The 14,919-nt window shown below is 43.7% G+C and overlaps 1 protein-coding gene across 1 annotated transcript in view; it reads right to left on the bottom strand.

The window, feature by feature from the left end:
* Window positions 1-12,624, bottom strand: part of adss2 (adenylosuccinate synthase 2) — a 35,690-nt gene extending 23,066 nt beyond the window's left edge. Inside the window, exon 1 of the mRNA XM_058385865.1 lies at window positions 12,359-12,624. Within this exon, the coding sequence (XP_058241848.1) occupies window positions 12,359-12,508 (150 nt within the window). The 5' untranslated portion in view covers window positions 12,509-12,624. The remainder of the gene's footprint in view (window positions 1-12,358) is intronic.
* Window positions 12,625-14,919: the final 2,295 nt, after the last annotated feature.

Below are 14,919 nucleotides of genomic sequence, written 5' to 3'. Positions count from 1 at the left end.
GAGTGAGTGAATGAGTGATGGAGTCTGTGAGTGAGTGAGTGAGTCTGTGAGTCTGTGAGTGAGTGAGTGAGTGAGTAAGTGAGTGAGTGAGTCTGTGAGTGAGTGAGTGAGTGAGTGAGTCTGTGAGTGAGTGAGTCTGTGAGTGAGTGAGTCTGTGAGTGAGTCTGTGAGTGAGTGAGTCTGTGAGTGAGTGAGTGAGTCTGTGAGTGAGTGAGTCTGTAAGTGAGTGAGTGAGTCTGTGAGTGAGTCTGTGAGTGAGTCTGTGAGTGAGTGAGTCTGTAAGTGAGTGAGTGAGTCTGTGAGTGAGTGAGTCTGTGAGTGAGTGAGTGACTGACTGACTGAGTGAGTGAATGAGTGATGGAGTCTGTGAGTGAGTGAGTGAGTGAGTCTGTGAGTGAGTGAGTGAGTGAGTCTGTGAGTCTGTGAGTGAGTGAGTCTGTGAGTGAGTGAGTCTGTGAGTGAGTGAGTGAGTCTGTGAGTGAGTCTGTGAGTGAGTCTGTGAGTGAGTGAGTCTGTGAGTGAGTGAGTGAGTGAGTCTGTGAGTGAGTCTGTGAGTGAGTCTGTGAGTGAGTGAGTGAGTGAGTGAGTCTGTGAGTGAGTAAGTCTACGTGAGTGAGTGAGTCTGTGAGTGAGTGAGTCTGTGAGTGAGTGACTGACTGACTGAGTGAGTGAATGAGTGATGGAGTCTGTGAGTGAGTGAGTGAGTGAGTGAGTGAGTGAGTCTGTGAGTGAGTGAGTCTGTGAGTCTGTGAGTGAGTGAGTGAGTCTGTGAGTGAGTGAGTGAGTGAGTGAGTGAGTCTGTGAGTGAGTGAGTCTGTGAGTGAGTCTGTGAGTGAGTGAGTGAGTGAGTGAGTCTGTGAGTGAGTGAGTCTGTGAGTCTGTGAGTGAGTGAGTCTGTGAGTGAGTCTGTGAGTGAGTGAGTCTGTGACTGAGTCTGTGAGTGAGTCTGTGAGTGAGTGAGTGAGTGAGTGAGTGAGTGAGTGAGTCTGTGAGTGAGTGAGTGAGTCTGTGAGTGAGTGAGTCTGTAAGTGAGTGAGTGTGAGTGAGTGACTGAGTGAGTGAGTGAGTCTGTGAGTGAGTGAGTCTGTGAGTGAGTGAGTGACTGACTGACTGACTGACTGAGTGAGTGAGTGAGTGACGGAGTCTGTGAGTGAGTGAGTGAGTGAGTGAGTAAGTCTGTGAGTGAGTGACTGACTGAGTGAGTGAGTCTGTGAGTGAGTGAGTCTGAGAGTGAGTGAGTGAGTGAGTGAGTGAGCAAGTGAGTCTGTGAGTGAGTGAGTGAGTGACGGAGTCTGTGAGTGAGTGACTGAGTGAGTGAGTCTGTGAGTGAGTGAGTCTGTGAGTGAGTGAGTCTGTGAGTGAGTGAGTGAGTGAGTGAGTCTGTGAGTGAGTGAGTCTGTGAGTGAGTGAGTGAGTCTGTGAGTGAGTGAGTGAGTCTGTGAGTGAGTGAGTGAGTCTGTGAGTGAGTGAGTGAGTCTGTGAGTGAGTGAGTGAGTGAGTCTGTGAGTGAGTGAGTCTGTGAGTGAGTGAGTCTGTGAGTGAGTGAGTGAGTGAGTCTGTGAGTGAGTGAGTGAGTCTGTGAGTGAGTGAGTCTGTGAGTGAGTGAGTGAGTGAGTGAGTGAGTCTGTGAGTGAGTGAGTCTGTGAGTGAGCCTGTGAGTGAGTGAGTCTGTGAGTGAGTGAGTCTGTGAGTGAGTGAGTGAGTGAGTCTGTGAGTGAGTGAGTGAGTCTGTGAGTGAGTGAGTGAGTCTGTGAGTGAGTGAGTCTGTGAGTGAATGACTGAGTGAGTGAGTGAGTGAGTGAGTCTGTGAGTGAGTGAGTGAGTGAGTGAGTGAGTCTGTGAGTGAGTGAGTGAGTCTGTGAGTGAGTGAGTCTGTGAGTGAGTCTGTGAGTGAGTGAGTGAGTCTGTGAGTGAGTCTGTGAGTGAGTGAGTGAGTCTGTGAGTGAGTGAGTGAGTCTGTGAGTGAGCCTGTGAGTGAGTGAGTGAGTGAGTGAGTCTGTGAGTGAGTCTGTGAGTGAGTGAGTGAGTGAGTGAGTGAGTCTGTGATTGAGCCTGTGAGTGAGTGAGTCTGTGAGTGAGTCTGTGAGTGAGTCTGTGAGCGAGTGAGTGAGCCTGTGAGTGAGTGAGTGAGTCTGTGAGTGAGTCTGTGAGTGAGTGAGTGAGTGAGTCTGTGATTGAGCCTGTGAGTGAGTGAGTCTGTGAGTGAGTCTGTGAGCGAGTGAGTGAGCCTGTGAGTGAGTGAGTGAGTCTGTGAGTGAGTCTGTGAGTGAGTCTGTGAGTGAGTGAGTCTGTGAGTGAGCCTGTGAGTGAGTGAGTGAGTCTGTGAGTGAGCGAGTCTGTGAGTGAGTGAGTGAGTCTGTGAGTGAGTGAGTCTGTGAGTGAGTGAGTGAGTGAGTGAGTGAGTCTGTGAGTGAGTGAGTCTGTGAGTGAGTGAGTCTGTGAGTGAGCCTGTGAGTGAGTGAGTCTGTGAGTGAGTGAGTCTGTGAGTGAGTGAGTGAGTCTGTGAGTGAGTGAGTGAGTGAGTGAGTGAGTGAGTGAGTCTGTGAGTGAGTGAGTGAGTGAGTCTGTGAGTGAGTGAGTCTGTGAGTGAATGACTGAGTGAGTGAGTGAGTGAGTCTGTGAGTGAATGACTGAGTGAGTGAGTGAGTCTGTGAGTGAATGACTGAGTGAGTGAGTGAGTCTGTGAGTGAATGACTGAGTGAGTGAGTGAGTGAGTCTGTGAGTGAATGACTGAGTGAGTCTGTGAGTGAGTGAGTCTGTGAGTGAGCCTGTGAGTGAGTCTGTGAGTGAGTGAGTGAGTGAGTCTGTGAGTGAGTGAGTGAGTGAGTGAGTCTGTGAGTGAGCCTGTGAGTGAGTCTGTGAGTGAGTGAGTGAGCCTGTGAGTGAGCCTGTGAGTGAGTGAGTGAGTGAGTGAGTCTGTGAGTGAGCCTGTGAGTGAGTCTGTGAGTGAGTGAGTGAGTCTGTGAGTGAGCCTGTGAGTGAGTGAGTGAGTGAGTCTGTGAGTGAGCCTGTGAGTGAGCCTGTGAGTGAGTGAGTCTGTGAGTGAGTGAGTGAGTGAGTCTGTGAGTGAGTGAGTCTGTGAGTGAGTGAGTGAGTGAGTGAGTGAGTCTGTGAGTGAGTGAGTGAGTGAGTCTGTGAGTGAGTGAGTGAGTCTGTGAGTGAATGAGTGAGTCTGTGAGTGAATGAGTGAGTCTGTGAGTGAGTGAGTGAGTCTGTGAGTGAGTGAGTGAGTGAGTCTGTGAGTGAGTGAGTCTGTGAGTGAGTGAGTCTGTGAGTGAGTGAGTGAGTGAGTCTGTGAGTGAGTGAGTGAGTCTGTGAGTGAGTGAGTCTGTGAGTGAGTGAGTGAGTGAGTGAGTCTGTGAGTGAGTGAGTCTGTGAGTGAGCCTGTGAGTGAGTGAGTCTGTGAGTGAGTGAGTCTGTGAGTGAGTGAGTGAGTGAGTCTGTGAGTGAGTGAGTGAGTCTGTGAGTGAGTGAGTCTGTGAGTGAGTGAGTCTGTGAGTGAATGACTGAGTGAGTGAGTGAGTGAGTGAGTGAGTCTGTGAGTGAATGACTGAGTGAGTGAGTGAGTGACTGAGTCTGTGAGTGAATGACTGAGTGAGTGAGTGAGTGACTGAGTCTGTGAGTGAATGACTGAGTGAGTGAGTCTGTGAGTGAATGACTGAGTGAGTGAGTGAGTCTGTGAGTGAATGACTGAGTGAGTGAGTGAGTCTGTGAGTGAATGACTGAGTGAGTGAGTGAGTGAGTCTGTGAGTGAATGACTGAGTGAGTGAGTGAGTCTGTGAGTGAATGACTGAGTGAGTGAGTGAGTGAGTGAGTCTGTGAGTGAATGACTGAGTGAGTGAGTGAGTCTGTGAGTGAATGACTGAGTGAGTGAGTGAGTCTGTGAGTGAATGACTGAGTGAGTGAGTGAGTGAGTGAGTCTGTGAGTGAATGACTGAGTGAGTGAGTGAGTGAGTGAGTCTGTGAGTGAATGACTGAGTGAGTGAGTGAGTCTGTGAGTGAATGACTGAGTGAGTGAGTGAGTCTGTGAGTGAATGACTGAGTGAGTGAGTGAGTCTGTGAGTGAATGACTGAGTGAGTGAGTGAGTGAGTGAGTGAGTGAGTGAGTGAGTCTGTGAGTGAATGACTGAGTGAGTGAGTGAGTGAGTCTGTGAGTGAATGACTGAGTGAGTGAGTGAGTGAGTCTGTGAGTGAATGACTGAGTGAGTGAGTGAGTGAGTGAGTGAGTGAGTGAGTCTGTGAGTGAATGACTGAGTGAGTGAGTGAGTGAGTGAGTGAGTCTGTGAGTGAATGACTGAGTGAGTGAGTGAGTCTGTGAGTGAATGACTGAGTGAGTGAGTGAGTGAGTCTGTGAGTGAATGACTGAGTGAGTGAGTGAGTGAGTGAGTGAGTGAGTCTGTGAGTGAATGACTGAGTGAGTGAGTGAGTGAGTCTGTGAGTGAATGACTGAGTGAGTGAGTCTGTGAGTGAATGACTGAGTGAGTGAGTGAGTGAGTGAGTGAGTGAGTCTGTGAGTGAATGACTGAGTGAGTGAGTCTGTGAGTGAATGACTGAGTGAGTGAGTGAGTGAGTGAGTGAGTGAGTGAGTCTGTGAGTGAATGACTGAGTGAGTGAGTGAGTGAGTCTGTGAGTGAATGACTGAGTGAGTGAGTGAGTGAGTGAGTCTGTGAGTGAATGACAGTGAGTGAGTGAGTGAGTGAGTGAGTCTGTGAGTGAATGACAGTGAGTGAGTGAGTGAGTGAGTGAGTGAGTCTGTGAGTGAATGACTGAGTGAGTGAGTGAGTGAGTGAGTCTGTGAGTGAATGACTGAGTGAGTGAGTGAGTCTGTGAGTGAATGACTGAGTGAGTGAGTGAGTGAGTGAGTCTGTGAGTGAATGACTGAGTGAGTGAGTGAGTGAGTCTGTGAGTGAATGACTGAGTGAGTGAGTGAGTGAGTGAGTGAGTCTGTGAGTGAATGACTGAGTGAGTGAGTGAGTGAGTGAGTGAGTCTGTGAGTGAATGACTGAGTGAGTGAGTGAGTGAGTGAGTGAGTCTGTGAGTGAATGACTGAGTGAGTGAGTGAGTGAGTCTGTGAGTGAATGACTGAGTGAGTGAGTGAGTGAGTGAGTGAGTCTGTGAGTGAATGACAGTGAGTGAGTGAGTGAGTGAGTCTGTGAGTGAATGACTGAGTGAGTGAGTGAGTGAGTGAGTCTGTGAGTGAATGACTGAGTGAGTGAGTGAGTGAGTCTGTGAGTGAATGACTGAGTGAGTGAGTGAGTGAGTGAGTCTGTGAGTGAATGACTGAGTGAGTGAGTGAGTGAGTCTGTGAGTGAATGACTGAGTGAGTGAGTGAGTGAGTGCAGGGGTGAGAGACTAAGAGCAAAATGAAAGAGTGAGAGAGGGAGAGAGAAAGGGAGTGAGAGAGTTCGAGAAAAAGTTAAAAATGAGTAAGAGAAAGAGTGAAAGACTGAATGGTTTAGTGAATGAGTGAGTGAGAGTGAGAGAGAGTGAATGATTGATTGATTGAGTGAGAATGAGTAAGGGAGTGTGTGAATGTGTAAGTGGGAGAGAGAGGACAGAAGGAAGGACATATATAATAATTTCCCAAACAAGTAATGAAATAATTTAGTACTAACTTGTATTAGTTACATATTTATAACTTAGCACTTTCCCCATTTTACACTGACTACACCACCACTATTTTCCTCATTTCCTCACTGCTATATGATAATGAGAAAACAGAGTCAAAACCTTTTCAGGTGTTTGATGTTGATGGTTAATGAAGACTGGAGCATAATGCCAGTGTCAATCACGCTGTCTGTCCACTGAGCTGCTGCTGATTAGGACGGCTTTCAGTGTGATCACACCACATACAAATCACCATCAACATCATTCACTGACCTCAGATATTTTGCAAACTGACTTGATTAAAAAAAAGCTACAACATGACGAGGCTTGTCTGATCCTGATCTTTAGAGGCTACAGAAGCCTTTAACCCTGTTTCACATCTCACACAAACAAAAGTTGCACTCCTAGTGTGGGATTATGAATCTGTGATGAATAATACACCACGATACTTCATACATTGTGGTCTTTAGACATGTGCTTATTCCATTTGGCCATTTTTTGAGTCACAACTATAAAAAATCTGACCTGGTCACATTCTACACACTGCCTTACACTGCCAAAAATATTACACAATGTACAAAGGAACAAAGCAGGATTAAACCGTATTTAACAGAGGATTTAAAACATACCCTTCACCTAAATATTATTTCACCAGTACACCTTCCTCCAATTTTAATCATAAACACCATGCACATTGCTGATCTCTTTGGATTTTCACACACAACAGTCTCTAGAGTCTGCACAGAATGGTGTAATAAAGAAATCACAGCTCTGTAGATGGAAACATTGTTGATGAAAGAGGTCAATGGACAATGGCCAGACATGTCTGAGCTGACTGAAAGGCTACAGTATAATTGTGGTAAGCAGAAAAGCATCTCAGAATCCAGCTTGAATCAGCTTGAATCCTGAGGCAGAATGTATACAACAGCAGAAGACCACATCAAGGTCCACTTACACCGATCAGACATAACATTATGGCCACTGACAGGTGAAGTGAATAACACTGATGATCTCCTCATCATGGCACCTGTTAGTGGGTGGGATATATTAGGCAGCAAGTGAACATTTTGTCCTCAAAGTTGATGTGTTAGAAGCAGGAAAAATGGACAAGTGTAAGGAATTGAGCGAGTTTGACAAGGGCCAGATTGTGATGGCTAGACAACTAGATCAGGGCATCTCCAAAACTGCAGCTCTTGTGGGGTGTTCCCTTGTAACAGTGGTGAACCGGCGACAGGGTCATGGGTGGCCAAGGCACATTTATGCACATGGGGAGCGAAGGCTGGCCCGTGTGATCCAATACAACAGACGAGCTACTGTTGCTCAAATTACTGAAGAAGTTAATGCTGGTTCTGATAGAAAGGTGTCAGAATACACAGTGCATGACGGGTCAGGACTGTTTTGGCAGCAAAAGAGGGACCAACACAGTATTAGGCAGGTGGTCATAATGTTCTGCCTGGTCAGTGTACGTCAGCCAAAAACAGAAAGCTGAGGCTGCAGTGGACACAGACTCACCAAAACTGTACAGCTGAAGAAAAGAAAAATCTAGTCTGGTCTGATAAATCTTGGTGTCACGTCCAGGACCCCCGCCTGTGCGGGGCTCGAACCCGGACCTCCATGGGGGTGCGTGCACCTGCACGCCATGGAATAAGACCCAAGTGCAGGATTAAAAAGCACTGCTTTATTTACACAAACACAAGACATGGGGCAGACCAACCTAACACTAGACAATACATGACAAAGAAACTAAAACAAAACCTAAAACTAAAACCTGGCTGAGAACATGAGCAGAGCATAAACATAAATAAACCATTAAACAGAAAAACCACCGTGTAGATAACAATGACCAACAGGGACAGGAACACATGGATCCCTATTTATAGGGCTAGACATTAAGGTAAAATGGGAACAGGTGACACAACAGAGTAGGAGAACAATGGGAAAGGTGTGGCACAAAACACACACAAAGAAGCAGCTGTCCAGCTGTTCCTGACACTTGATTTCTGCTGATGCACACGGATATTAAGGATCAGAATTTGGCACCAAAAACATTCAACCCCAGACCCAACCTGCCTTGTGTCAACAGTCACAGGAATGGAGTGGGGAATGTTTTCTTGCCTCACTTTGAACCTGTTAATACCAATCAATCATCACTTGAAAGCCACAGACTATATGAGTATGGTTGAGCAACACGTGAATCCCTTCATGGCCACAATTTACCCATCTTCTAACAGCTACTTCTGGCATGATGATGCACCGAGTCTGCATTATGAGAAAGGTTTTTGTTTGGATTTGCAATATTTATAGAATATCTATAATTTCGCCTTTCCCATCCCTTAGTGTTCTCCAGAAATAAAATAAAAAAACATACTCACGTTAAAAAAAGTTTGAAAGCTTTAAGATCCAGTAAAACCTCCTGCACATAAATATCTGATTCAGTCTAACAATAGAAACCTACATTAACTGCTGAACATATAATCCTAAATCTAATCCAAAAAAAGGTAAAAATGCTTTTTGTTTTGATCTGCTTATTGATCTGCTTGTATTTATAGAACATCAACGGCTTTCCACCACTCACTGTTCTCAAAAAATAGAAATATATATACCCGGGGGAGTGTGTGTGTGTGTGTGTATGAAACAGAGATCAGATCCAGATGCTATAAAAGTAATGTGGAGAGAAACAAGAAGGGTGTGTCATTCTGCAAAGCAATAAAACCGAGCAATGAAATTATGTTTCACTTGTTGCGACAGAGCACACAAGACCGAATTTCTTAATTGAAAGTACAAATAAAAATAAGTGGCACTGATTTCACACCATGTGGCCAACAGATGATACAGGAATCCTGATACATGGAAAACATCCAGATGTGATTGTCTTTTGTTTCTTTAGTACTTCTTTATCTCTTCATAACAGAGAAAAGGATGAGCAGATCTGTATAAAATGCCCTAGCCACTCACTTTTATAAGCAGATTATACAATACGGTGACTAAAATGAACCTTTAGGCCACACCGTAATGCCAGGTCCACACTAATAGATTAAAATTTATATGGAAAATCTCTCTGTTTTTGTCCATACTGTACTGTATAATGAGCTACCAGAGCTACACTTATATTGCCAAAGTTTTGGGACACCCCTCTAAATCATTGAAGTCAGGTGTTGTTTTTCAGGGATTGACCCCTTAGTTCCAGTGAAAGGAACTCTTAATGCTTCAGCATACCAAGACATTTTGGACAATTTCATGCTCCCAACTTTGTGGGAACAGTTTGGGGATGACCTCTTCCTTCCACACCAAACTCACTCATCCATGTCTTTATGGACCTTGCTTTGGGCACTGGTGTACAGTCACGTTGGAACAGGAAGGGGTCATCCCCAAACTGTTCCCATAATGTTGGCAGCATGAAATTGTCCAAAATGTCTTTGTATGCTGAAGCATTAAGAGTTCCTTTCACTGGAACTAAGGGGTCAAGCCCAACCCCTGAAAAACAACACCTGACCAATGATTTGGAGGGGTGTCCCAAAACAGTGTACCATTTCAGCATAGTTTTAACTTTAACCAAAAACTTCTTTGCTAATTCTCATTACACTATATTTATTCGCTACACTATAAACCAAAAGTAACGTCTGTGTACACATGATAATTACACCCATGTGATTGTTGAACATCCCATTCCAAAACATTCATCCATCCATTTTTTGTAGCGCTTATCCTCCACAGTGTCTCAGAAGACTTGGGGCAGAAGGAAGGGAACACCCTGAATGGGGTGCCAATCTATCACCGCACACAATCACACACACTCACTCATCCATTCAGACACTACAGACAATTTATAGATGTTGATTATCCTACAAATCATGTGTTTGGACTGGTGGAGGAAACCAGAGCACCCAGAGGAAACCCCCAAAGCATGAAAACATGAAAACTACACACACACACACAAGAGGCAGAGGCAGGAATTTAACCCTAACCCTGGAGGCGCAAGGCAAACGTGCTAACCGCTAAGCCACTGTGCCCCCCTCCATTCTGGGAAGGCTTTACACTAGATTCTGGAGCGTGGCTGTTGGGATTTGTGCTCATTCAGTTACAAGAGCATTAGTGAGGTCAGGCAGTGATGCTGGGTGATGAAGCCTGGGGCACAGTCAGTGTTCCAGTTCATCTCAAAGATGTCCAGTGTGGTTGAGGTCAGGGTTCGGTGCAGGACACTCAAGTTCTTCTTCTCCAACCTCGACCATGTCTTCATGGAACTTGTGTTGTGCACAGGAACACTCATGCTGGAACAGACTTCCACACACTTAGGGTTGTATATACATATGATCATATGGTGTATTTTCATGTAGGTGAAAACTACATTCTCGTACATTATTTCTTCTACAATTCCAAGGAACCAGTCACCTCTAACTTCATTTTAAGAAGAGCACATTGCATTTAAAAGCTGCAACTTTTCCAACATGGGAAATTCTACAGGAGCTTTGTGGTTACTCAGTAACATGACAAGCTGCGCTCTAGAGAGAGGAAAAAAAGGCTCCAGGGTTGAATCCCGCCTCCCCCTGTGTGTTGAGTTGCATGTTCTCCCCACGCTTTTGGGGTTTCCAACCCAACCCGTCCAAAGACATGCATTGTAGGCTGATTAACAACTCTGAATTATCTGTATTGTGTGAGTGTGTGTGAGATCAAGGGTGTCCCCTGCCTTGCGCCCCGAGTCTCCTGAGATTCCAGGAGACTCCAGGCTCTCTGTGACCCTGAGAAGGATAAGCACATCTAGAAGATGGATGGATGAACTATACGATCGTTCTCATAGATACATTAAACCTGCATCAGAGTAAAGAGTGTATATCTGATACCGGTTATCAGTGTTGACCTTGATATTGACCTAAAATACATTTAAGAAGTGTGATGTTTGACATCATGACACCACAGCTTATCCACATACACATAGCACATAAACTGCTCTAATCTCAACACACATTTGTGCAGCACAAATAAAGACAATGCTCTATGAGACCATCAGTATCAAAAGAGTATATGGTGATATCTGAAAGCAAATAAATTCGATGCTCTGTACCATAACAAATTTCCTTCCCCACAATGAGGTCTAGTCCTTCTTGTTACTAATTTGTATGAAAAATCCAAAACCTTAGAATATACTTTAAATATAACAAGAAGCTTTTGAAGACATTTGACCTTGTTTGTTTGGATCAATTCCAAAATCTAATCAACTGGTTATAATAATATTTCCGTATAAATCCTACAAACATTCAACCAGTCATATTTGAGACAGCGCACTAATCTCGAATCTCGGACAGACACGTGGACGGACCAAAAAGGAAGTCGAAAACGGGTTTTGACTTCCTGGACATGACTGTGAAAGTAACAACTACAGATGACAAACAGGAAGGCTATTGAAGAAAAGGGACCTTGCTGTGACCTTGACCCTTGCTGGTAAATGATATTTCATTTAAATCCTACAGTCATTCACTCACTCATACTTGAGATATCCCACAAAGGCAGATCTCAGACAGACAGAAAGAGAGACAGATGAACATTACAGACCAATTTTTTCAGTTTCTTTAGGGTTAAATGGTATAAATGATAAAAAGGTCAAAATAACATTTTTGGTGATTAACATCAGATTATTTGTCAATAACAAATGTATTAAGGCTGAACTTTTGTAGTGCTTGCACATAGAATGCATAGAGTTAAGAACGCTGGGGCTGATTTCTTTCCAAGCTCAGATAACACCTTCATCCAGCCTATCAGTGACCGTCATGAACAGTGATTGAGACAGAGAATGTGAAACACAGCTGCGGTTGTATTGAACGTGAATGCCGTGGATTTTTCCCCAAAGACACCTTCGGGAGAGAAATAATTACATACTTTTCCGGTCAAGGACTAAAAGGGCAGATGACAAAACATGGCATGGACCAGCAGCTGATTAGGCACAAGAAACATTTAATGCAATTAAAAAAAAAAGTGAGTGTGTGAGTGTAAGGTCATGTATGTAACAGTCTATGCGTCATTCTTATCGTCATCGATAAGGCTACATGACGTAATGTGTTGCTCAATGTCATTATTAGATATATTAGATTTTTCGTCCGTCCATCTAATATCATGACCAGCAGCTACTGCACTTCATAATCATCTTGAGGAACCTCTTCAGCAGTATGAGCTGTGGTTCAGGAGTAAATAATAACTGGGAAAATCATCTGGACAAAAGTCAGCTGCATAGATTTGTCAACATCTCAGCTGTAGGTTTCCTTGTCACTGGGATGATATCCACATACCCATCTTAATATGGACATGACTGAGTAATTTAAAGGTACACACACTATACACTTTTCCATGTAAATGAAACATATTAAATGTGCAAAAGACCAGTACAGATGTGTTGTTTTTTTTTCTGACAGTGTAAACTTCACAAATAGCACAGTTCAGAGCATTCACATTCACAGGAATAAGTGGAGAGTGTTCAAGCTTGACAGTTCACACTGTGAGAGAAAGGTTTAGGATTAGAGTTGAACACACCAAGGTGACTATATCATAAGCGCTGAGGTTGAATGAGATGCGGCCGGAGATCCGCATCGGCATAACAGGTACATTAGTCAGCTAGCACACACCAGCTTTAGCTTCAGAGCTAACAAGAGGTCTTATGAGACATATATGTATATGTCTAGCATGCTAACTGGGACGTTTTCCTAGCTAGCTGTACAGCACGGACATTAACAGCGTTAGCCGTTGGTTAGCACGCGCACGTTACCTGACATCTGCAGACCATGTCGGCGTCCTGGGCCAGCAGGTCCACCACTTTGCCCTTGCCTTCATCGCCCCACTGCGCTCCAAGCACAACGGTCACTTTGTTGCCGAGGCTCGGAGAGGTCCGCGCCTCCGTGCTCCCGTTATCTGACATGACCGAGTGTCCCAGTGCGCCCTAGCCGCTCACTTGTTCACTTCCCAATGCGTCTCCCTGCTGAAGCCACCTTTACTGTACACTGTCTTCACGACACAGCCGCGTATTACACCCCCCCACACACGACACGCCCCCCTATTCAGGCTTGCGTCCCAAACCGCACAGTGGTGTACACAGTGTGATTACTAATCTGAGGTCCTGTTTAGTGCGCCAGTGTGCGGTTTGAGACGCAGCCTCCAGCAGTAACTTCAGAATCCTAAACCGGGGCAAAAGGCGTGTAAATCAGTTCCAGTGTAGTTCAAGGGCACACATAGATAGATAGATAGATAGATAGATAGATAGATAGATAGATAGATAGATAGACAGACAGACAGATATAAAGACTGACAGACAGACAGACGGATAGATAGATAGATAGATAGATAGATAGATAGATAGATAGATAGATAGATAGATAGATAGATAGATAGATAGATAGATAGATAGATAGATTGGTGTGTTGTGTTTGTTGTAATTTGTAAATTGTAATGCCACAGCATACAAAGACATCCTGAACAATGGTGTGTTTCAAACTTTGTGCCAAAAGTTTGTGGAAGTACACAATGGGGTTGATGGTCACATCACCTCATAAATCTTTCTTTCTTTCTTTCTTTCTTTCTTTCTTTCTTTCTTTCTTTCTTTCTTTCTTTGTGTAATCATTTATGCATTTATTTATTTGTTTGTTCATTTGTCTATTTGTTTAATCATTGTTTATTAATTTTTTTTAAAAATCCATGATAACTAGAGCTAATGGTGATGTGCTCTATTATTTTGCCCAACAGGAAGACATTAGGGTTACATTCCTGCCCAGGGGCCCAAAACATGTACTGAATATAGTGCATCAATATAGGGAGAAGGAAGTCTACTAAAGATAACCTAATATGCTAGTATGCGGTCTGGGATGTAACCACAGGCTTAATTGTGCCCTGAGGGAACCAGAGTGCACCGGAGAGAATGATGTCATAGCTCATATAGTGCACTTATACAGGGTGAAGGAAGCCATTTAGGATCAGCCTTGAGACTCTAAACAGCTGAAACAAGCACAGTAATGTATGTGTATGGAGACCTGTCTGGTCAGGGTGTGTTACAAAGGTTACATAGGTTTTACAGAATCAAAGATAAGCTGTCTTGATTTGTAAGACTCATATTGAAGTCAGTGTTTGTTGGTGGCAAAAGCTGAATATAAAAATATTTATATATTTTCAATTTCAATAAAATATTATTGAATATTTTTCCTTTTTGTTCTGAAGTCTCTATTTTTTTAATTAGTTAGACACCATTTTAGTCTATATACTGTATAATGCCGAACTGATCGCAAACTGAATGCAAACTACACTGATCAGGCATAACATTATGAGCACTGAGAGGTAAAGTGAATAACACTAATTGTCTCCTTATCATGGCACCTGTTAGTGGGTGGGATATATTAGGCAGCAAGAGAACATTTTGTCCTCAAAGTTGATGTATTAGAAGCAGGAAAAATGGGCAAGCATAAGGATTTGAGTGAGTTTGACAAGGGCCAAATTGTTATGACGAGACCATCTCCTCTGTTCTCGGTCTGCAGTGGTCCATGGTAGTGGCGACAGGGTCATGGGCGGCCAAGGCTCGTTGATGCACATGGGGAACGAAGGCTGGTCCGTGTGATCCGATCCAACAGATGAGCTACTGTTGCTCAAATTGCTGAAGAAGTTAATGCTGGTTCTGATAGAAAGGTGTCAGAATACATAGTGTATAATGGGCCAGGGCAGTAAAAGGGGGACCAACACAGTATTAGGCATGTGGTCATAATGTTATACCTGGTCAGTGTATCTATTTTAGAACCAGCAGAGCTTTGTTTCTTTCTTATAAGAGAAAAGTCAGGAAACCTTAATGGGAATGCTGAAAATATGAACCTGTTCTCCATGACCTTAGCATTCGCTGTTCACCAGGAAGAAAGTGTCTGAACTGAACAAACATTGCCAATAAAAACTGCACTGTTCCAAACATTGTAAAAGCTAATGATTAAATCATCTGTTGCACCTAAGTTCATTTTTTCTACTTTTCTGTACTTTCTACACTTTCTGCCCATTTTGTGCACGTGCTCCAGGTACAAGTCTTGTAGTTCACAGTTTTCACCACGTGATGGAAGTAAAAACACACTGCAGAGTTTAAACTGTACATTTTTTGGACTATATGTTGTCAGTCTTTTCTTAGTCTTTATTTATGTCAAAGTATAAAAAATGTATAATGATGTCATGCTACCGTTTTCTTTTGCTAATAACATATCTGTATTTATTTTAATTGCATGCCTAATGAGATTCAACTGTAAATAAAATATCAGAATTATTATCTACATCATGCTATAAAATTCATCTTCACATGTTAAAGAATGT

This window comes from Hemibagrus wyckioides, linkage group LG03 (genome assembly GCF_019097595.1).
Source record: "Hemibagrus wyckioides isolate EC202008001 linkage group LG03, SWU_Hwy_1.0, whole genome shotgun sequence".
Lineage (NCBI taxonomy): Eukaryota > Metazoa > Chordata > Actinopteri > Siluriformes > Bagridae > Hemibagrus > Hemibagrus wyckioides.
The sequence above is the reverse complement of the archived record's forward strand: the minus strand, read 5'-3'. Positions and strand labels throughout refer to the sequence as shown.